The following is a 22,838-nucleotide window of genomic DNA, read 5'->3' as shown; positions in this document are numbered from 1 at the left end:
TGGAGGTGTTGCTGTTAGGGTTGATAAAGTTAGGTGGGTTGCCACAGTATGAAAGACCAGAAGGTGAGCAAACTTACTGACAAGTAAATTATTGGTAGATTCTTGCATTTACACAGTATGAATCATTTGGGGGATGTACAAACATATTTCATCACGGGTACATTGGAGGAACAGTCTAGGGGTGTAAGGCTTTTGGCTGAGGCTTTGATTCATTGTGGCAAAGACGTATGAAAACTTTCTTTAAAGCATGTGATCACACCTGTACTGCAGCACAGTATTCAAGGTTTCAGGCTGGGAGAAAAAAAAGAAATTGGAATTCAGAGATGTTATCTTCATTGATTTAACCCATACAAAGTTTCTTCTATGTTAATTTTTGTTTCAGAAATGGTAATTTATTGATGATGGATTTATGAAGGTGGGATTCCATCAACATAACTAGTGGTTTTGCTGCAAACATATGTTCTCCCTTTGCCGTTAAAATACACCAACAAAAATATTTTTTCCTTTATGTTTTCAGATTCCTGCTTTTTGCCAGCCAATGATCTTACCCACAGTTTTTCTTCATACCTGAAGGAAAGTGAGTTTAAATGGTGGTCTGGATGAAAGTTGTATGAAAAATATTATTAAGACAATATTACTGCATTTTTATATGTTTATATGAACATATAAAAATATTGTTTGTTATGAAATATTAATTACTTTAAGGCTTTTATTTTTTTTAATGACAGGTCTTGTTTTTCTGGCTCTTATTTAGTTTATCACTTTTTTTTTTGTATCAAAAATGTTCTAGGTTTTCTTATAATTGCTAGGGATTATTTGTCAGTAATTTATTGTGGCTTCATGAGTATGTGTATGTATTATCTTAGAATGAAAGTCCTGCAGCTGTCTGCTGTCATGAACCAAGTAATTTTTTTTCTCTTGTATATTTATATAGAACTTCTGGTCTGGTAAATGTATCTTTGCAGATGATTTTCTCTGATACAAATTGCCATGTGTGGCAAATGAAGACAACAGGCTCATCACCTTAAAAACTGTTGATTGTTAATGCTTATCTAGTTTCTTCAGTTATGTGATATTTCTGTATTTTATTTATTTTGGGCATTCCATTTTCCAGTTTCTCAGCCATGACTAAATGCAAAAGCGATGCCAAAGTTCCAGACCTCAGAGGAGTCAGTATGTGTGTTCTTGCTGCTGGCTACCATTCATCATGTACTCTAGTAATTTAAAACTGTGGCATGCAGTACTTTTTGTGGCTACAAGGGCTTTTCCATTGCAGTCTGTCCTAAGTGGGTGAAGCTTCGGAGAAGCCACAAGGAGAAGAAGTCAGTGGTGATGCTGGTTCTCTGCAGCTCTGCCCTCCGCTCCTTGGAGCTCATCAAGTATGTCAACAGCAAGGGCTGTGTTGAGGTTGGCAGTCAGTCAGGAGTTTTGGCTTGGAACCACAGGCAAAAAGGCAAAACTGGGACACTGTCCTCTGCTAGCCAGCAAATTCACTGCCTCAAACTGATGCACTATCCCTTCCTTCTTTAAACTCTGGGAGTGTGGAGCTCGGTTTTGGACTCAATTAATGCTCAGTACTTCAGTTGCCTGGGAAGTGCTACTTTTGTTAAAAAACAAAAGTAAAGTGTAACCAATTTAGTGGAAACATGGGACATGTTATACTTCGGAACATGAAGCCCATAAAGCATCATGATCCACCACTAGAAGTCAAGGCTTTGCACCAAAGGCAGTGAGGACATGGCATTTCAGGGTGCCAAGGTGTGTCTAGCCTGAGTGCTTCCAGGTCTGTGTCAGTTCTCAGCTGTTCTCACCTGGCTCAGGCTGGCAAAACTGCTGGGCAGAAATGACAATTTTCAGTGTGCTCTGTCCCCATTTTTTCCCCTTCTCTTTCCTTCTGCTTCTCATGCCAGAAGTTTTGATGACTCTGATGAATTGATGGATACCTCACAAATTTCATGGTTGTCTTCTGTGTCTTGACCCTACTTACCTGTCAGTACAAACTGAGATGAAGATTTGGGAAGTTTGATTCCATGACACAGATATAAGCATAGATAAGGCAGATAAGTGCTAGTCATGCATGCAGAGACTAGCACCTGGGACTTAGGTGGTTTAGACGTAGATAAACCTTTAGCTTTGCAAATTAAAAATTTGTTGCGCGGCAAGAAGCATGCAGAACAAGCTGTCTTAAATGACATTCAACAAATACTGAATATGTTGTCTCCTGTTTGAGGAATACAGAACACAGAGTTGTTATGGCGTGCCAAAATGGAGTGTCAGAAAAACAAGTCAAGGTTTCTAACAAATTAGTTTGGTTAATTGGAGTTTGGACAATGTCTGCAGTAAAGACAGTGGCAGCCTAGGTTTTCCCAGCAGCCATGCTGTAGGAAGACTGTGAAATGTAGATTTGTCCATACAGATCCTTTCTTTTCTGCACACACACTCAAATTCATTAATGCCTTTATCTCAGTAACTGAATCATTTTTTAATTAGGATTTGGTGATTAACCAGTTTTGAACTAAGCTAGCTGTGAAAGCACAGGCCGTAATATTAAATATTATCTGACAAGCTATCTAAACAATTTTGCCCTGGTATCTTCCACTGTGTCTGTCCAGTTGTTGATCTCTGTTGATGAGTAGCAAACAAGAATGTACACAGTGTTCAGAGTACAAGCAGAGTTCACTGGGGGACTGTGTGTGTCTCAAATGTATTGAGAAATGCCAGTTGGTTTTTCTTTCCTCATGTGTGGTCTTAAGCCCAGCCCTGCTTCTCGTACTTCACCATTCATTTTTTTTTTATTATTAGGTCAATGACAGCCTTTAAAGGAGATTGCAGAGTCATCAAGTTGTTTGCAAAGCACATAAAGGTAGGGAATTTTAATAGCGCAAGTAAACAGCTAAATAGTATGATATGATTTTCTTTTTAAATCCTTTGGCAGTAGTGCCTTTCATACAGTGTTCATATGAGGTTCCTTGCTTTAGGTAGTGCTTCCTTTGGTAGCCCATTGCTGCAGTGTGAAGAATTTCACTAAGCACCATCTCCAGTAGCTCTGGTGCAACCCTGTGCAGAGTGTAGATGCTTGTACACCTGCTGAGTTTCACTGTTCCACATCCCCATCAAGTGCTCATTCAGTGCCAGAAGGCTCACCCACACACAGGTCTGTGCAAGCAAACTGTCCACCACCCACATTTGGATTCTGAAAATTGAATGCCTGGATCCCCAGTATCCATACCTGTTAAAAAGCACAAATTATTGGGAATAATGAATGGACGCTTGGCTTTTGATATAAATGCTGTCAAATACACAAATGTCATTTGCTTTATTTCACCTTTTTCCATTATCTTCATCTTGAAGGACTTCAGAGTTAATTCAAATTTTTCAGTATTCCAGAGCATTTGTTTAAATGCTGAAGGATTCTTGCTGTTCTCACCTCCAAAAATAGTTGGTGCAATAGCAGATTTTTAGAGTTAAAAAAGATTCAACTTCTAGAGAAGTGTGATGCCCAGCTGGCTTGTTATATTTCTTAAACTTTCTTCCAGATATAATCATCTGACAATTTGAAAGGCAAATATAATTTGTTACTTGATGGTGTTCTAGAAAGAAATACAATGAGATCTTGAATTTACTTCCAATTCCTTGAGAAGAAATTTTAGAACAATTATGGGTTTACTGTTGATTTTTCTTTCTCTCTTCAAATTAGATAAAGGAACAAATGAATATGTTGGAGAAAGGCATGTTCCACATTGGGGTTGGAACTCCTGGGAGAGTAAAGACACTAGTGGAGCAAGGTAGGAGAACAAGGAGGGTTTCCTCCCTGGGCATTTTATATTTGGGCTCATGAGAAGTGAAACTTAAACTGATTTTTTTTAGGTTGACATGAGCGTGTAGATTTCACGTACTAAACTGTATGGTTCTATTTCTTCACTTGTGCTATGTCAGTCAAAACAAGGTCAAGGTTCTGGTACTTTGTTTTATGATCACTTTGAGCTGGCATAAGCCAGTATTAGCAGAGAAAGGCAGAGAAATGCTTCCTCTCACCTGCCTGTTCCCTCTTCCTGCTCCCTGTGTAAGCCCAAGAGTCTGTTTGGCAGCTCAGTGAAATGACCCCAATTAAACCAAAACCAGCATGCACACAAAATCAGGTAATGAGCAGGCAGAGGTGGGAGACTTCCTTTTTTGGCAGGAATACTGATTTATGCTGACTTGAGAGTGATTGCAAAACCATAATGTGAGATTTCAAGCTCCAGGAAACCAAACAGTGCAAGTGGATCAAAAGGAAATAGTGCAGAAGTCACTGTATCATTTGTTACTGTGAGCTTAGTGTAAACTTTTGTGAGGGGTGTAGGAAAGATCTGCTTGCTGATTTGATCTTATTTCTCATTTGCCTGTAGTAAAATTAATTATTCTCTATAAATCTTTTCCCAAATTTTGAGTATTTTTACTTAGTCAGGTAGACAGTATGTACACAAAGAAAAGGAAACAACAAAATGACAAGATGATAAGGCAATTCTTTCTATTCCTCTTATGCAAGACACTGTCTTGCTCTGACTGTGGTCTCTTGGTCAGGGACTGGCAGTGGTTTGGGACTCTACTGCTCCTCCCAAAAGAGTGCAGAAGTAACATAATTTTGTTTCTTCCACCAATATTAAATGTTGGTGCTCAGCACATCAGCACATTGCCATGAGAGTAGTGAGGCACTGGAACAAGTTGCCCAGAGAAGCTGTGGATGCCCCATCCTGGAAATGTTAAATTTTATTCAAAGCTCTAGTTCTTTTTTGACAATTTAGTGTTGCAGTGTTGGGTCACTTGGGGAAGGGAGAGGAATCAAAACTGATGGGAAAAAATGGTGAGCATCATGTAGAAGACCTGGGAAAAAATAGGAGAACAGCTGAAAAGCAAGTTCAGAAAGGACCTTTTTTTTCATCACCACTTACTTGAAGGATAAAGGAATTCTTCAGCAGCACCACTGACCTGACTCATATTCACAGAGCACCCTGTCCTGTAAATTGCTGAACACTGTCTATTCCTGTTAAAATCAATTTTCAGGTTAGGGTCCTTGTAACTTACCAGTGACATCAGCTGTGGAAATTCAGCTCCTGTGGTTTCATCAAGAGGAAGCTTGAGGAATTACTTTCTGGCAGAATGTTAAGCTCTTGACAAGTCTGGCAACAGTAGTTGTTCTACTTTTTTGTTTATCTTCCAAAAAGGCATGAGATTTTGTGGCTAAGGGAGTTTGCAGTGTCAGTGCATTAGTTTTCCAAGCAGCAAATGTAGTGCTTAAGTGTTCAAAGTTTCCTTGGAAACAGACAGCAAAAGATGTAAAAGCCAAAAATCATTTTGATAAGCACATGTCATATTATCTTGGTAATAAAAATTATGTTGCCTTTTTAGATGCCCTGTGCTTAAACTCTACTAAATATATGATTCTCGATTGGAACTGGAGAGATCAGAAGCTGAGGAGAATGATGGACATCCCTGAGGTATTGTATAAGCACCTGTATATGTTATATTCTGTGTATTAAGTACTTTTGTTGGTAGCTGTCAGGTCTTGGCCAGTAAAGTTTTCTTTCTGTAAAGCTGTCTTCAGTGGGAAAGGAACACAAAGAAGTTCACGTTGACTGAGAAGTCTGTACTCTTGGGTCTCAAAATTATCTCCTGAAAAAGAATTTTTCCTTTACTGTTGCAAGTCACAGCTGTGTGGTTGTGCTGTGGTTTCCCCTTTTTATGCTTAATGGATATTCTACCTATCCCCAGGAAGTTCCCTCAGCAGGAGGACTTTGTACAAAGTCCTAGACCTCGACAAATGAGAGAGATGGGCATCACCAACTGTGTGAAATTTAGCAAAGGAAGTGCTGGATTCTGCACCTGGAATGAGGCAGGCCTGGATGTACAGACAGACTGGGGAATCAGACATGGGAAAGCAGCACCATGGGAAGGGACCTGGAGGTCCTGGATGATGGAAAGTTGAATCTGAGCCAGCAGTGCCCTGGATCCAGGAGGGCCAACCCTGTCCTGTGGGCATCAGGGACAGCATCACAGCTGGGCAGGGGAGGGGATTGTCCTGCTCTGCTCTGAGCAGGGCTGGCCTCACCTGGAATATTGTGTATAGCTCTGGTCACAACATAAGGAGGGTGTAAAGCTGTTAGAGAGTGTCCAAAGTAGGGTCATGATGATGGAGAAGGGCCTCGAGGGGAAGCCCTATGAGGAGGGGCTGAGATCACCTGGGCTGTTCAGCCTCGAGAAGAGGAGGCTGAGGGGAGACCTCACTGCAGTTACAAATTCCTTGTGAGGGTAAGAGGAGGGGCAGGCACTGATGTCTTCTCTGTGGTGACAGTGACAGGACTTGTGGAAGTGGCCTGAAGTTGTATCAGGGGAGGTTTCAGTTGGATATTAGGTTTTTCATCCAGAGGGTGGCTGGACACTGGAACAGGCTCCCCAGGGAAGTGGGGACAATGCTCTCAGGCACAGCGTGTAACTCTTGCAGTGTTCTGTGAAGGGCCAGGATTAGGACTTGATCCTTTTGGGTCCCTTCCAACTCAGCATATACTGTGATTCAGTGAAAAGTTTCTGAGGAAACTAAACAAAACTATGGCCAAACATCTATGTTTCTCCACCTGAGAGCAAGATAGCATCATATGAGTAAATCTACAGACAGTTCTCATGGTTTTTTCTTTTCTTTCTTGTCTTATTTTTTCTTTTTTTATTTCTTTTGACAAGAAGTAGGGTACAAACAACTTAGACCCATCCATCACTTATATACTCCTTCTAAGATAATTCCCAATTCTTTCCAGTTCTGTAATCCAGCTTTTATATTTCTTGCTGTAACAAGCTGTGTTTACAGCATGTTGTGGGGCATCACCTATTTCTAGCCAGATGAAGAGGCAGTTTCCTCCATTAATGCTTGTTAGAAAGCTCTCAATTTCCTGCAGTGTCTTGAGATTTTGTGCGTTTAGAGCAGGCCCATACACGGAAGGAATCTCCAGGGAAGAGGACTTCTTTTGCATATAAACATGAAGCTGTTTCACAAGTGAAACAAATTATCAGTCATTAATCCATCTATGTACTTGTCTAAGTATTTGAATGTGCTGCATTTTACAGCCCCACATACACAAAAAAACCAAAAAAAATTGTTGAAGATATGAAGTAGCATACACTGGAGAAATGAAGTAGCAAAAAACCCCCTGCCTTTGCTTTTTTGGTGGTAAGGAGACTCCCTCTTGTGGCTAATACATAAGGCTTTTTTTGTATGGTGCTTGCACTTACCTGTAAATTTTTTAAAGATCAGAAAACAAGAAATCACAGACAGTACAGTACAAAATCACAGGCAGTACAAAAGGTGTTGATGGCAGTGGGATGGATTTTTAAGTCATCTGAAGTCAACATCAATAAAGTAGACCATAGGTGATCCACCTCCAAAAAATGAAGATTATGTTGCCACTATTTCATTTTGGGCTATTGCAAACCTCAAGTATATCCTTCAGCACACTGTAGGCAGCATCATAGTAGTTCTGTGTGTCTGTCTAGAAATGTAGGCCAAAAGTTGTGACTCCAAGTCTGTTTTATGAAGGCAAAATCCTAAGGCTGTCTTAGCATAAAAAGTTAAAGCTTAGTTCAGGTTAAATCTGGGTAAGTAAGAACACTGGACCATCATATATTGTGTTAGGATAAGCAATAGATATTTATGTGTGATTACAGAATAGTGAATATATAATTACAGAAAGTCTTGAAACTGCTCATGGCTCATGGAACACATCATAAAGGAAGGTTTTTGACATCTTGGGCTTTATAAATGGAGTATTTTGCAGGTATTTATCCCACTGCAGACATCAGGCAGGTTCCTTAAAGTTATATATAAGGAATGTCAACAGCAAAAGACACCCAAATAATGTTTTGGTGATAAGGCATCTTAACATCACATATAAACCAATGGGATGTTCTAGCAACTTGTGGGCTTCAAATATGGAATACAGTCCTAGTCAGCTTTTCTAATTGTATAAAACAATGTCAAATACATGCTATGAATACTCATAAGTTTTCTCTGAGAGAGGAAATAAAGTACCAAAGACAGTTTAGAGAATTGGCTGTTTGATGTACTAATTTCTTCCACCTGTTTTAATTATGGAGGCAAAATTGTACACTTAAAGTTAGAATCTCAGCATACTGGCCTATTTTCAGTGCAAACCTCAATTATCAATAATTTCTTTGCATACTTAAGGTGCAACATTGCTGAATTTCATTGTGTTTAAACCAGAAAGCAAGAACAACTGGAAGCACATACCCATTGTACTTGCTGTTTTGGTAGTCACCTGATGTTCAGTGGAGAATTATGTACACAGAATTTTGTTTATATTCTAATAATATTAGAATATAAATAAGAATATTATGTTATAATATGTAATGTTATAATAGAATTAGTGTAATATTATATTTATATTCTAATAAATATATGAATTTAAAAGCACATGGATCTTCCCACATGGCAGTTCTGTATGCCATCATATCTACACAAGGGATGGTGCCCTGATCCACTGCTCTGTCAGCTCCCTCAGCGTCTCATTAGTTAATGCTGCTGGATTTTTTCATACTCTGTTCCTTGTCTCCCACTTCATTCATCCCAAACAATGGAGAGAGAAGGAGATGAAAGCTCTCAAAGAAACCACAGGAGGAGTGAATGAGTTTATCAGACTTTGTCTTGGCACACTGGAAGTAAAGCAAAAAGGTGTAAATAAAAATGGATTGTATACTACTTGATCTGACCAAAGGACAAGCTTCCTTTCAACAAAACCCAATACTATATTGTCTGCAAACAATACACACACCAAGCCTTCAGTAAATTTGAAAATATGCCGTTTAAGTTTCAGACTTCATGAAAATAAAAGGTTTGTGAGAAATGGAGTTGTGATAGAAAGACAACTGTGTTCACCTTCGTGTAGCACATCCAGTCTGAAATTGAGGCTGGCTGGGCTTTCTTACATCATCTATTCCTCTGCAAAGTGGAGGCATGAAAGAATATAATCCTGAGAGAAAACCTGCAAACAAGTGATTTGTAAGTGGTAAGAGGGAGCTATAAGGAAACTCTGGACTAAGCATGATGATAAAGAATCTTGTGTTCCCTTTGAAGTATGTAGTCAATATTTACTCTGTAATACATTTGTTTTATCTTTAGATAAGACATAAGCCATAGCCATATCAGTGTCATAAACCAAAGTACTTTGTACTGCAGCACAGGCAGACCTGGCCTTCATGCTCACTTTCATTCAGGTGCCCCAGATACAGACAGGGCCGTGCCTCTTGCACTGCCCTTGATGTGCTTTATGCCAGTCTGGAAAGTTCTGTAGGGATTCTGCAGCCCAGGATGGGCCTTTTGCTGTGGTGTGCTTTATCAACTCTGCCAATGACAACTTTTCTGTAGCCATGTGAAATGGGACTTCAGGGCTGCAGGGCAAATGATGTGTCTCTTAAAAACTGGAAATGTTCTAGAGGACCTTGTGTAGTAATCTCTTCTTGAATTTCTAGTCCTATAGTAAGGTGCCTGAGTAAATAAATAATGCTATCATTATCAGTAACTTCTAATGCTTTCTTTGATTTTTGTTTTCTTCAGATAAAGAAAGAAACAATTAACCTACTGGAGAAGAGTATTATAAAGCTGTGCAGAGATGGATCTGTGAAGCTGGGACTCTTTTAATGAGTTTACCAACAAGGAAGTAATTTGCAGCTGCATTTTACTGTTATCCTGCCTGCAACTGAATTTTGACTTTTCAGAGGTCTCAATACAGAAGGCACATTGCAACTTTGTCTGAGTTTTCTTTTAATAAAAACCCAGAAGTTTTGTTTGTAGTTCTAGTATTATTTTTATTGCAGGAACAATGTCATACTGAAATCTGAGTTACACTTCTTTCACCTGCTAGATGTACTAATACATGTCACAAGTTAGACTTTGAAGATGAGCAAATATGTGTATGAAAGCTTTTGCACAGCTCAGTTTTCTGTTCCCTCCCTGTGCTGTCCCAAATGAGACATGTATTTCTCTCATGAGTGGTAATCTACTTGCTCTTGGAGGGTCTTTGAAAAAGTTATATGAATTTCAGTAACATGTTCAAAAGGTATTTTTCACCTATCTGTTGTTCTAGAGCTAACCAAATGCTGCTTTTTGCTTTTACATGATAAATTATCTGTATATTATACTGAGATTTTATTTTGGTTTAACTGTTGAAGTGTGCAAAAAGTATTCTTATGTTTGTCCATTTAAATTAAAATGAGGTGATCTCTGCGTGATTCTTTTGTCATTGCAGATAGTAGGGAATGGATGGATTCTTTTTCAGAGAATGAGATGAATAGAGATGAGAAAAAATCATCAGTATCTTGGAAAGCCATTGATCCAAATTGGATATTTTAAAAATGAGTTTTCCTTCTATGATAAAGAATACACAACCTTTTTACAACCTTTAATTGCATCTCAATAGCAATGAATGTAATAGGTTAAAAAAATTGGTTTGGTCTTCCAAAGCCACATTCTGTGTGCAGTGCTGTCTCAGCACCTGCAGTCCTCCCCAGTGGAATCCAGTGCAACTCCTTTCCTTTCCTTGTATGCCATGCCTGTTAGCTGGGCAGCTATGGAAGTGAAGGGAGAAGAAATAATGCATCTGAAATTACACAGAAATCCCAGTATACTGCCAGTATCCCTGCAAATGAATAAGTCGTAACAAATCCTAATGAGGTGTGGAGCAGGAAAAATATATCTAAGCTTTTCCAGGAGGAATGAACTGGACACCCTGATCAAAGTACACAATCACTTGGTTGGTACAAGCTGATCATGGGGATCCAGGCACAAGTCCAGAAAACAAGGAAGAGAGAGATCTGGTTAATAAGTAATTCCTCACCACAATGCAAGTTTGAACAACGAATACAGTCTCCCAACAATAAAGACAGTATCTCAGCTGAAACACTCTTCAGCGCAAGGATATAACTCCTTTCTCTCACCAAGAAGAAAATGAAAAACAAGACAAGTGTTGTTCCCAGGGAAGGAGAAGCCCAACCTTCCAGGTGTGCAGATAACAGTGCATTCAAACAGCAGAGGTTGCCAGCTTGGAAGCCCCAGCTCACCATTGCCTCTGTGCTCTCCAGCTTCTTTCTGACAGGGGCATTCTGCCTCACTGTGGGAGTCTGCCTTGTCCTGTCTGCAAACAGCGTCAGAGAAATACAGGTTGGTTTGGGAGTGCTATTCTTTGATATTCTGTAAAGTAGAAACCAGGCCAAGTTTGGAGAGAAAAGGCTTTGAGTTTTTGCTTTTGAATAAAGATGATAGCAATGGCTTTATGCCTTGGACATGTGTCCAGCAGCTGGTATTCCTGTGAAAATCTTCAGAGACAGTCGGTCATCAATAAAATCAGAGCACTGGGTGGTAATATCTGAAATATGGGTGATAATTACTGCCAAAATGTTGTCATTATCTTCTGGGGTTTTGAAGGGAAATAAGCAAATCCCTCAGAGAGTGTTTGACACTATAAGAACATATGTCTTTGCTGGGCAAAACCTTGAAATACAGGGAGCCCTAATGTTTAAATCCCTCCTGCAGAAAAGGTTAGTCAGACCTGTGATGTTATGAATAGACTCCTGTTTGGAGCCAACACTGAACACTACACCCAGGCTGTTCCATGGGGGTGGGCCATGATGCATGTGGGGATTTGGCAAGCATTGCTTGGTCAGCCAGCCCAGGGTGCAGGAGTGTTCTTCACTCAGCACTTCTTTGCTGAGGAGCAGACATGAAAGTTCTGCCACAGTCACCAAAAGGCTTTAAACCAGCTTTAAAATAGGAATACATTTTGTGGTTGTTCATTGAGGCCAAGTCCTCACTCTGCCTCATCATTGTCAACAGTGTTTTTGGCAGCCCAGGGTCACTTAGAAGAGAACAGCTCTGAGAAGCCTTGGACCTAAAACACTAACCTTTTCCTATGAGCATATGACAATAGCTTTGCTTGTTCACTTCTCTGACAGATAGATTATTCAGATAAATGCTCAGATTGTTCAAAGCTCCGTGAAAATTCCTCTAACTGGAATAAGGAATGCCACTGTTCTATTAATTTCACGCTAAAGGAAGATATATTGGTAAGTGGGTGCAAAAACCAACTCAAGTTGGCTGAGTACCACCTGTTACTTATATCCCTAAATGATAAAAGACAGTAATTCTGTTCTGTAGAGCTCCTGACTAAATTTGCTTTTTACTTTTTCAGAAGATGTAATGCTCAAAATTTTACACTTTTGCCTTTGTTGTTCATTTTGGTATTTATAATCAAGACCAGGCCCCTTGGTTGGGAGATGCCCAAGGAGAAGAAGGGGGTGGAGGAAATGGTGTTTGATTGTGGAGGTGACCTCTCTCTGTCTTTCTCTGAATCAGAGGCAAAACCTTACCCTTGGACTGGGATTGGTTGTTGCTGCCCTGCTAAGCTCTCAAGTGAGAAGGAAATCTGAAGCTCTGACCACTTTACATAAGTAGACCCCTGTAGTCATTTTTACAAGAGTTGTGCTGCTAATCCCCAAGGTCCTTGAAATAATTCAAGTCTAGCAATGTGATTCTGAAGTTTCTTTTGGAAAAAAATATCCTTCGTTTCCTTCCTTAAACTACCAGGTCGTGTTATTGAGACTGTTAAAATGCTTCATGTTCTGCCAAAGAGATTTTATACTTAGTATTGAATAAATGATCCCTTAAAATGACAGTGTAATTTAAAGTCACTTTAGGATTCTTCAGTGTTGAGAAGTCTGTTAAAATACTTTGCAATTCTCCAGATTACAGTGATGTTTGAGATGAGAAGTTAATTTAACTGAGTAATGGGTTTTTTATAGTTGCATAATTACCTTTCATGCATGATTTGCCTGCCCAGCATTCTTCTTTTAATGTGAAGGTTTTTGTGCACCTTCTTTTATGGAAAATGAGTGTCTGTCTCTGCAATATGACTCATAGTCATTGCAAGTTCATGGCCAGCCATGCCATCTTGAGTAAAATAATTATCAGGCATATTTATTTTAGGTTTTGTTTGGTGATATAAATTATGTTTAATTTTGTGCCAAAACATAAAAACTTACAGTTAGGGTAAAGATTAGATTCTAGCCCATGACTGCTGTATTTCTTAGGGTGTAGTTATGGACATTTTAATATGAGTACTCTCCTCCCCTCTTTTTTAGCAACTAATAAGATTTCTCATTGCCTTCATGAACTCTCCTTATTGAAGAGATTTATCCTTGGATTCTAGGGTGATGTTTTTATGTACTATGGTCTGCAAAACTTCTACCAAAACCACCGTCGGTATGTGAAATCAAGAAGTGACGCGCAGCTGTTGGGCCGAAATGTAAATGTGAGTTTTCTTTTTCTGTTGTGAGATCGGCAGCACTTCCAGCAGGTGTGCCTTTGACCATATGGAGAACCATAAGTGTGTTTAAGTGCCTCTAGGGAATAATAAAGTACAGATTTTCAGTGTTTGGTCACGGCTTTTATGCTTGTTGGGACATTATGCCTAATAAGTTAATAAGAGAGGAAGGTTGAGGGGGGGGGGGGTAAGTAAAAGATGTCAGTTGTGTGTTGCAGTTCTCAAACCTGCACCTTGTAGTGCTGATTAAAAATACATTGTCTTTTTCAAATAAATATACAGAAAGCTTTTCCTTCTTGTGATGTCAGTCTTCTTAGCCAGAAGTGTTTTAAACTGTGCTAGGGAATTGAGTTATTCCCTAGCTAGGGCTAGGGAATTAAGTTATTCTAAGTCTTTAGTTTTGCCATCTGGCTTTGGAAGCAGGCAAGGAGCAGGAAAAGGTTAGTTCTGAAATAAGTGATCATGTAGCATTCTAAGTATGCAATTCAGAAGTCTAAAGAGGGAGTAGACAGCATCACCTGCAGCAGACCTGCATAAGGAAACTGGAGAATGCAATCATGGCATTCAGGTTTTTACTTACAAATCTAAAGCATATTTTCTTTGGCTTAAAAGTAGCAATTCTTAATATACACATATACATAGTCCACATGTCCTTTCAGTATATATGATGTTTGTGCCATGGTAATCTGTTGTTTCTCTAAAATGCTTCTTACAACTCTCAAGACATGTTCCTCATTTCTATAAAATGCTTCTTAAAACTTTCCAGGTGTCCTGTCAGCTTGTTTGTTTGCATAAGGATGCAGCTGCTTTTGGCATTTGTGCCAATCAGATACACAGCTCATTGGAGTTACTTGAAAATGTTTCTATGCTGAAACCTGAAGATTTATAGTTTCTTATAAAATGGGGTAGGAAAGATGTGGTAAAGCTGAGGTGGACTTATGTTTTTCATTCTGTATCTTCATACCTCAAGATTTGGCTGTGTTGACCTGGTCAACTACATCTGCTGTTCTCCAGCATTAATTCAGCCCAGGTCAGAATTTAAAAGAAGGTAAAATAAGATGTTCTAGGGTAAGCCAAGGCTTCACTGGAACATTTTCAGTTGTAGCCATTTTTCAATAGCAGATCCCCAAACCTGTTTTTTGTAGTCTGGAGCTTGCAAGTCGGCAGCAGAATTTGGTGAAGACCTTAAGTTTCTGTGCCTAGATATGGAAGGTGTTCCTGAACTACAGAGCCATTCATTTGCTGTCTCTCTAATGTGACCAAAAGGTACTGGAGACTTAATTATTCAGTGGCTTTTCAGAAGAAGGCATGGGAGGACACCAATTAAAAGCAAACCCCGGGTCTGTGCCTGATTGTTGTGTGACCTTGAATGCAGATCCAAAGGAGCTACTGTGCGCCCTTCAGCACCTACAGGAACGGGACCCCGATGGCGCCATGCGGGGCCATTGCCAACAGCATGTTCAATGGTATGTGGGACAAACCTCTGCCCCTTCCTGATTCCCTCTTCAGACTATTCCCTTCCCCCAGACCAGGGCAGAGCTGGTACTGCAAGGCCTTCACTTTCTCCCATAAAAGGCTTTGTTTGGTGGTGCTGCTCTGGTGAACGTGAGGCTCTGCTTCCTAGTGTTTAGTAACTTGGCCCTTGTTTGGAAACTGAGGGAGATTGCTCATTTTCTAAGGCCCTCTTCCATCTGAGTCTACAGCAGGAGTAAGGAATTTAGGCCCTCTTGAAATAAGGAACAAGGATACAACAGATTTCATGTACTTCCTTGCTAAAAAGCACATTCCTGTACAGTGATGGGAGAGCCCAGATTCTGCCTTCCCACAATCATGTTCTTAGAAGGAGGGTGTCGTGGTTTTGGTTTGCTGATTTGATATTTCTTATCTAGAATAGTCTTTCTTCATTCACTTAGGGAGAAAAGTCTCTCTTGCTAATGTTATGGAGACTTCTCTACAAGAAAACATTTCTCTCATGGCTCTCAATTTCTACGAATAGCAGCTGCCCAGAGAAATCTGCAATCATGAGATCCCTCCCATTTTCCACAAGCTTTTCCCACAGCTGTGTTTATGGGCCATGTCAACTTATGGAGTACTGTTTTAAAGATGAGTTATTTAAAGGCAAAGGTTCTCATTATCTGTATCTGAAATTATCTTCTTCCTAGGAGCACAGAATCTTCATCACTCTTCTCTCCTTCTCTGTTCAAACCTCTCATAGGATCACAGCTACTTTAACATCTGCTTACTTTAGCATGGAGGCCTTTACTTGGTATCTACAATTTGAACACTTTCATCTCCCCATACTTCCATGTTGGAAAAAGTCTTTTCTCCATAAAATGTGCTAAAAAGCACATTCTTATACAGTGATGGGAGAGCCCGGATTCTGCCTTCCCACAATCATGTGCTCAGAAGGAGGGACTCTCCACATTCTCCACTTTACTTTGGATCTACCCAGTTTCATTTTTGTTCTAGAATGCTGGAAGTATACATAGTCTTAATTTGATTGTGGATTTGATCTTTGTAGTAATCTAGTGGGCATAATCTGTTTCTGAATACACTTGGGAGATTTCTGAATGTATCTTTGGAAGGAAAAGCAACAAAAAAATGACAGACTTTTCTCCACTACCCCATTTTTTTGTCTTCCAATTTCTACCACTCTTTGCTCTCACTCTTTTTTTAACCTGTTCCATGCAGCAGGCTTTGAGAAGGCAGCAGCTCTTTCCAAGCAGCTGTACCACCCACACCAGGGGACTTGTGAAAGCCAGTTGCATTCACTAACTTCTAGATCCATTTGATTTTCATCTGCCTGCTTACCCACCTGCTGCTGGAAGTGGGATTTACTGGGCTGGGCTTAGAACTAGGCCAGCAGAGCCCAGCTGTGTGCAGCCCACACTGTTCTGGAGCTTGTGAAAAGAGTCAAGACAAGAAACTGAGTAGGCAGAGCTCAGAGCATTGCAATTCCTGTTAATGAAGTGGTGACAAATAGCTGGGGATGTGGTGGGCCACAGAATGATCATTTTCCCAAAAGAGTTTTAAGGAGCTGTGTGAACACAGGTTTTATAGAAGGAAACAAAAAAAAAGTATGTTTTCATTGATACTTATGCAGCTGAGTTGTGTTTTTCATGTCTCCTCAAAGGCAAACCCTCCCCGTCTGTATCGTCTGATTGTGCCTGCCCATCATCCCATTGGCTGCCTAGGGATTTACAGAGCTGTTAATGTGTCCTATAATGTTTTTGCCTTATGCTAAACTAATCTATCTAGGAAAATAGTAATGGATAAAAACAAGTGCTATTCACCCACTGAAATTGGATGGCATGGTTAGGCACAATTTTAACTGAATGGTTTTTGATTTTGAAGAAAATGTTTGTGTCCAAGTTGGTAAGCAAGCTCTAACTGGCATAAAACTAAAGCAAATTTTTATTTCCAAAGGACTGGATACCCTTGATTGTGCTTTTATCTCCACCCTAGTCCCTGAAAATACACCATGTATAGCAAAGTTTTGGGACAACTGTCAAAGAAATTCATGGGGAAACTAGCTAGGACAGTAATTTCTGTAACTAGCTAGAGAGCTCAGAAAGAGATTTGCAAAGGTAGTCCCTCAGGAGTTGATGGACATGAGAAGCATGCACAACATACACAGGGATTGGTAGGAAATGTTCAGTCTTTAAAACTTCAGTTGTTCTAAGACTCTGGTACCTTAGTTCTTGTTGTGAAATGTGCAGTGCTCCATACACAGCCAGGATGTTCAGGTTTTCTATCCACTTGAAAGATGCTTCAATGTGCCATTTTTTTTGTTAGTCATGCTGGCAATTAGAATGACTGTCTTTGACTCACAGATGTTGCTTTTTGTATTCCCTGCAGATACAATTGATCTGTTTTACAATTACAAATCATCTGTGATTCAAGTGCCACTGCTGAAGACTGGAAACAGTTGGTGGACAGATAAAAATGTGAAATTTCGCAATCCTGAGTCATACAATCTCTCTTCTGCATTTGCAGGTAAGAATGGTTCTGCTGGCCGTCCTTATCTTTCAATGGCTTCCCTATCTCCCCCTTCATATGTCTCCCATTCTCAGAAAAATCACCTTTGGGAGAAATAGCAAGAAAGCAAGTTGAAGAAGCAGGGTTTAGAGGGTGACTGATAGCAGAAGACACATTTAGCCAAAATACCACTTTTTAACTTTTTTAATCAGTGACCATAGAAATTGAGAAAAAATGGTTTTGGAAGACTGAAGTTAGCCCACATCAACACCCTTCTTTATAGTTTCTTGTAATGCTTAATCTGTCCAGAGAAAGCAAGGAAGCAGTTGCTTTATTTTTTTTTTTTCCTGTTGAAAACATCTGTGAAGGATAATTGCATGTCCCATCATTCCCTCATGCCTGTGCAGATTCTTGGGCAGTTGTGAGTCATGAGAGGCTGCCTTTGTCACTAGTTCTTTCAGACTTGTTTCCTAGGGCTGTTATGGTTGATCTCTATTGAGTTGGGCTAAAAGCTGCCTGTTGTGGATCAGGGCAGTGCTGAGCTGGGTGCAATATGCAGGAGCTAATGATCTAAGCCATGTTCATGGGACAGATTCTAAATGTCCTAAGCTGTGCCATTAGGCAGCAAAAAGGTGCCTTTCTGGTTGTACAGGAATATATGAATGTGTAAAAATTAAGGCAAGCTCCTCATTATAGAGAACATATTGCTTGCTCAAGAGACAAGAACCCAGAAAAAACAGTATTTTCACTTGTGCAAGGCACTTTGTTTCTCCTTTGAAGGAGAAGGTTCTAGTGTGTAGCATTGAAGATTCTAATGTGTAGCAGCCCCTGGATACTGTTAAACTGTTAATTCATGTTTGAGGCGAGTGTTTGTCCTCATGTTTGTCCTCATGTTTGTCTTCATGTTTGTCCTCATGTTTGAGGACATGCTTGGAGATGCTGTTTTCTAGCATATATATAGTTTTGGACAGTGTTTTATGTCTCTTCCACTCTTCATATTCTGCGTTGGTTGTGTGAGGCCCAGAATCTCAGCAAACACAGTTTTTACTGAGAGTGCCTTTCCTGCTTTGTCTCTTTGTGACCAGGGACAGCCAGACCTCCTTACTGGCAGAAGCCAGTGTACCTGTTAGATGAGGAAGATGAGAGGAACAATGGTTACGTGAACGATGACTTCATTATCTGGATGCGCGTGTCGGCCTTTGCCACGTTCCGGAATCTCTACCGGCGCCTCAGACGCGTTCAGCGCTTCGCAGAGGGCCTGCCAGCGGGGAATTACACCTTCCAGATTTCCTACAGTATCCTTTCGCATTCCCTAAGGCTCCCAGAGAGTTACAGTGACATGCAGGTGAATAGGATTTGTGTGGGCAACTGGCAAAGAAGCCGCGAGGAACACCCCTGTGTCAGGAGAGCCTCGAGGGATTTGGGCCATGTCCTGACTGACAAGAGCTTTTGTGCTGGTGATCTGCCCCCTCACAGCCAACAGTGGGGACTCTGCTGACTAAAGCACTCCTTTTGTCAGCAGGAGTTATGTCAACATGACCATCAATTTCTCTTCTTTCTCAGCTGACAGAAATGTGGTTGAAAATGTTCTGTCATGGTTCTATTCTGAAAGCTTCCATGGGAGAGATGAAAGGTAAACTCATATAACATTCTGGCTACAACATATTAGGTAGAGCTGAGCATTTACCCTCACAGAGACTATGTGGAATATCATGATAAGCTTCCCAAAAGGCCCATTTTCAACTGAGCTTTCATAGCAAATTACTGCAGTAGCAGTCCTATAAATTATGAATCTGAAATTTACAATGTTTTGAAGAAGGAAGTATTTCCACATGCGCACAAAGACTGTATCTAAAATAACTGGGTTTCTTACCACCAGCTGCCTATCACCTCCCAAAGACCAGCTGGGTTTTTGGATCCAGAATAGCAGAAACATCACCAATGAGTTAAAGGAGTTTTGGCAGCAAATGCAGACCTCAAAACTCTTTATGCCCTGGAAAGGTTTTTGAGCATTTAATGTACACTTTGTTAGTGAAATCTTAACATCCTTCTCTCAGATTTCCCTGTTACCAGATTCAAGGGGAGGAAGCATGTGATTCTTTCAACCGTGGTGTGGAGCGGTGGAAGTAACCCATTCCTGGGAATTGCCTACCTGGTTTCTGGCACAGCAGCAACCCTGGCAGGTTTTGTCATAACTGGCATCCACTTAAAGCTCAGGAAGAAGAAAACATACTTTCAGAAGCAATAAGGTTCACCTTTCTGAACAGAGACGGAAGTGTGCAGTGAACAAAGAAGGTGCAGCACAGACCTTTCAGTCTTTCCCCTGAACTCTGGACCATTTTCAGTGTCAGGTTTGGTGAATGTAAGCAAACTGAGGGGCAGGGCTAGTCTATCATCTGAAACCAAACTTACCTGAGGTGCCATTCTCATTAATGTACATGTGAGCCTAAATTTGTTTCCTAGGAAACTTGTAGTGAGATGGGCTTCAAACAGCAGATAGCACAGCAGATTAGAATTGCAATGGCAAAGACATTATGTGGTACCAATGTCTGGCCAGAAGTCAGGGTCCATATTAATTTCTTACTCGGCCCATAATTCAGACATTTCTCTTAAATGGAATGAGCTTTGGATGGGTAAAATGTGAAGCCTTGATCCAACAAAAAGCTTGAGTAGGCAGAACTTATTGCTAAAATCTGCTTGTGGGCCACGTACGTGTGCTTAATGGCTTGGCTTGGGTTTTATATATCTTTTTCAGGTATGCTGAAAAAACAACCAGTTTATACCAGTGCATTCACCCCAGTTTGACACCTGATTTGTGGTTGAATACAGGGCATTTATCAGGAGTTCGGAGTTTGGTTTGACCAAATTTATTTGATTTATCTAGCAGCTGAGAGCTGGAGGGCATCCAATCACTTATTTGCAGTTTTTAAATTATGGTTCAATACAAATCCTAAATTAAAAGCTCCTTTAATGCAAAATATTTTAGCAGAACCATCTACTTAATTTAACTATTAGGCCAAAATTGCACTCCTACCTATCCCATGGGAAAGTTCACAAGTTCTTACATGACACAGAATGGTAATTTATTGTCAATAAAAAACAAAGCACCAGAAAATCCATGAATTTAAAGTGAACATTGCAGTTCATTAATGGGTTCATCAATTTTTACATTTCATGTTCAAAATTTTACACATTTAGGACTTATTTCTAGTCTCACAAAATGAAGGAACAGCACTGAAGAATTTAGGTCAAGCATACCATGGTAGGTGTGAATTTTTTAAAATCATTTTTCTGTTGTAAAAGTGCAAGTGGAATAAAACACTTTCAATTACTTTTGTAAGTATTTTGTGTGTCTTGCCTCTCTCCTAAAAAGCCTTCTCACTAGAGCAAGAAAGAAATCACAGACTGGAGCAGGAGAAAGGGATATGGTGCAGGGAGCCTGCGAGCCACTGTCAAGGCATCTGCTTTTGAGAGTGTCTGGGGCTGGGCATGTGCTGACCTGTGACAGATGGCCCTTGCTGAAGGGGTTGGCAGCACAGAAGGTGCAGTTTCCTTGAAGTTCTGCTTTGAAGCTGAGCCATGAGCAGCAGAAGGGGAGCTGCTCTATTCCCAGCCCAACCTGGGAGGACAATCCTGCCCCACCAGTGCTTTGTGCTGGCCAGGAAAGGTTACTGTTCCCTCTGCTCTTCCTGCTCATGGCCAATCACCTCCATCCTAAAGCCGCAGAAATTGGGTTCCTGCACCTTGCACCTGGATCTGTCAGGAACTGTGCAAGAACCCCGCCCCTCACTGGGTTTGACAAGACAGAGCATGAAGCAGGACATGCAACAACGCTTAAGGTTGTTAGTTTAAATCACTTTTAAGTGTGGGACATGCTCCTAAATCTTTTCAGTCCTTTTGAAAATGTAATCCCATGCAGCTCTCTGAAAAGCCCTGATGGAATTTCCTGACAAAGCTGAACTTGTTTTCTGGCTCCTAACAGACCATGGGAACTTTGTTACTTTTCTCTTTCTTTTTTATGGTTTTTTTTTTCATTGTCTGAGAAACTGACTTTCAAGAAATGATAGGGGTGGTTTAAGTCACGATGCAATTGTCACTGATTTCATTTTTTCATTAAGTAGCTGGTAAAAAAGTTAGTAAAAGGAGACTGAATGATGAGGTATGCATTTCAGCGAGTCAGTGTCTACCAGGAAAAAAGTTATCCAGAAAACATAGCCCAGCAAGTAGTGTTTGCCCATTATCTCAAAGAGGTTTTTGCAGGAACCTCTTCTATTGAAATGTAGATTGTCTTCAAACCCCTCCATAGAGAAGACCTGTCTTCAAACAAGTCTTTCTGTTTTTCCAGAAGTTGTCTAAGACTTTGTTTATAAACCCAAAATCCCATTTTTCATCTTACCACAGCTTTAAACATGCCTTACATCTTTCTGGTACCCTCTGAACAGTGTCCTTGGAAGCTGCTGCTTCAGCTCCAGCTGTTCCTGTTGTTAGCTCTGAGAAGCTCTGCAGTGTCTGGCTGGTTCAGGGTGGTGCTGCCCACACCAGAGCAATGGGAATGGCAGGTCTGATTAATTCCTCCCAGCAGACAGAATCTGCCTTGCTCAAAAGGGTGGAAAATAAGTGTTAGCAACCTTCTTATGCTTCCTTTTGTGCCAGCACTGCAGCCACACTGTGGGTCTGCCCCCTGTGCCAGAGCTGGGGGTACAATTGTACCTTCTCAAGAAAGCTTTGCGAGTGTGCTCCTCACACTGGGAACACTTCTCTATCTGCATGAAATGTTTATTGAATTCCTTTATGCTGCTGCTGCTCTATTCTCCTTCGTGCAGGTGCTGGAACAGAAGTGAGAGGCTGGGCTGAAGGACTGGCCTAAGCTAACAGAAAGATGGTAAAAGCCATCATGAACTGCTCCTCACTGTGCCATATCCCAGGGGATTGTCCCCTTTTGTCAGCTGCTGATAGCAGCAGGAAGCACAAGTCCAGGCAAATATCCAGTGGGATTTTGAATTCATTTATCCTGGCTATTAGGAGATCATTAGGTCAGTTGGATCAGAGAAGGCAACACTGAGGTTTGGAGGGAAGGGTTTTGAAGCAACCAGAGATGTTGCACTTTTCCTGAGATACAAACTGCATTCAGAATACCTGGAGTGTTAGGACCAGTACTGTGTCTTTGGCACAGTGCTGCTTTGGCCGTGGGTATTTGATTTTATGAATTAAGATTATGTGTCTTGAGTAAAGAGGAAAACTTTTTTAAAATGCCTTGGTAAAGCTTTCCAAAATAGAATTTTAATTAGCTTATCTATTAAACATACTTTTACCAATACTAAGTGGGCCCTTTTCTCAGAGAGACTGACTTATGTAGATTTGACAACTCAGTGCAAAGGTGTCTGGGTTTACAATTGCTGAATGACATTGGGCTGTACCTGAAAAGTCTTAAGTCAACAGCAGCACCATGGGGGCTACAACACAAAGCCATAAAATATTAACTACCATTATTTGTAGTATCTT

General features: G+C 40.5%; 2 protein-coding genes across 4 annotated transcripts in view; both read left to right on the top strand.

The window, feature by feature from the left end:
• The window catches only part of CMSS1 (cms1 ribosomal small subunit homolog), a 223,505-nt gene extending 213,237 nt beyond the window's left edge, over positions 1-10,268 (top strand). For all 3 annotated transcript variants that reach the window (XM_031060798.1, XM_031060799.1, XM_031060800.1), the window contains exons 5-10: positions 518-577; positions 1,277-1,379; positions 2,803-2,863; positions 3,698-3,785; positions 5,389-5,477; positions 9,599-10,268. In XM_031060798.1, coding sequence (XP_030916658.1) covers positions 518-577; positions 1,277-1,379; positions 2,803-2,863; positions 3,698-3,785; positions 5,389-5,477; positions 9,599-9,682 — 485 coding nt within the window. In that variant the 3' untranslated portion in view covers positions 9,683-10,268. The remainder of the gene's footprint in view (positions 1-517; positions 578-1,276; positions 1,380-2,802; positions 2,864-3,697; positions 3,786-5,388; positions 5,478-9,598) is intronic.
• Positions 10,269-10,987: 719 nt separating this feature from the next.
• Positions 10,988-19,816, top strand: LOC102041577 (cell cycle control protein 50C-like). Its single transcript, XM_005425596.2, has 7 exons — positions 10,988-11,200; positions 11,992-12,102; positions 13,245-13,346; positions 14,734-14,824; positions 17,217-17,354; positions 18,422-18,631; positions 19,394-19,816. Exons 1-7 carry the CDS (start codon positions 10,988-10,990, stop codon positions 19,582-19,584), a joined length of 1,056 nt encoding a protein of 351 aa, XP_005425653.1. The 3' UTR covers positions 19,585-19,816.
• The last annotated feature ends 3,022 nt before the right edge of the window (positions 19,817-22,838 follow it).

The sequence above is a fragment of the Geospiza fortis genome, unplaced genomic scaffold (assembly GCF_000277835.1).
Source record: "Geospiza fortis unplaced genomic scaffold, GeoFor_1.0 scaffold131, whole genome shotgun sequence".
Taxonomy (NCBI): Eukaryota; Metazoa; Chordata; class Aves; order Passeriformes; family Thraupidae; genus Geospiza; species Geospiza fortis.
The sequence above is the reverse complement of the archived record's forward strand: the minus strand, read 5'-3'. Positions and strand labels throughout refer to the sequence as shown.

Bases quoted from the DNA above. Each gene is read 5' to 3' on its own strand.
- LOC102041577 (XM_005425596.2), top strand. From the start codon at position 10,988: ATGAAAAACAAGACAAGTGTTGTTCCCAGGGAAGGAGAAGCCCAACCT. The intron at 11,201-11,991 runs GTTGGTTTGGGA...CTTCTCTGACAG, and splicing joins ACAGCGTCAGAGAAATACAG to ATAGATTATTCAGATAAATG. The intron at 18,632-19,393 runs GTATCCTTTCGC...TCCTTCTCTCAG, and splicing joins CACCTTCCAGATTTCCTACA to ATTTCCCTGTTACCAGATTC.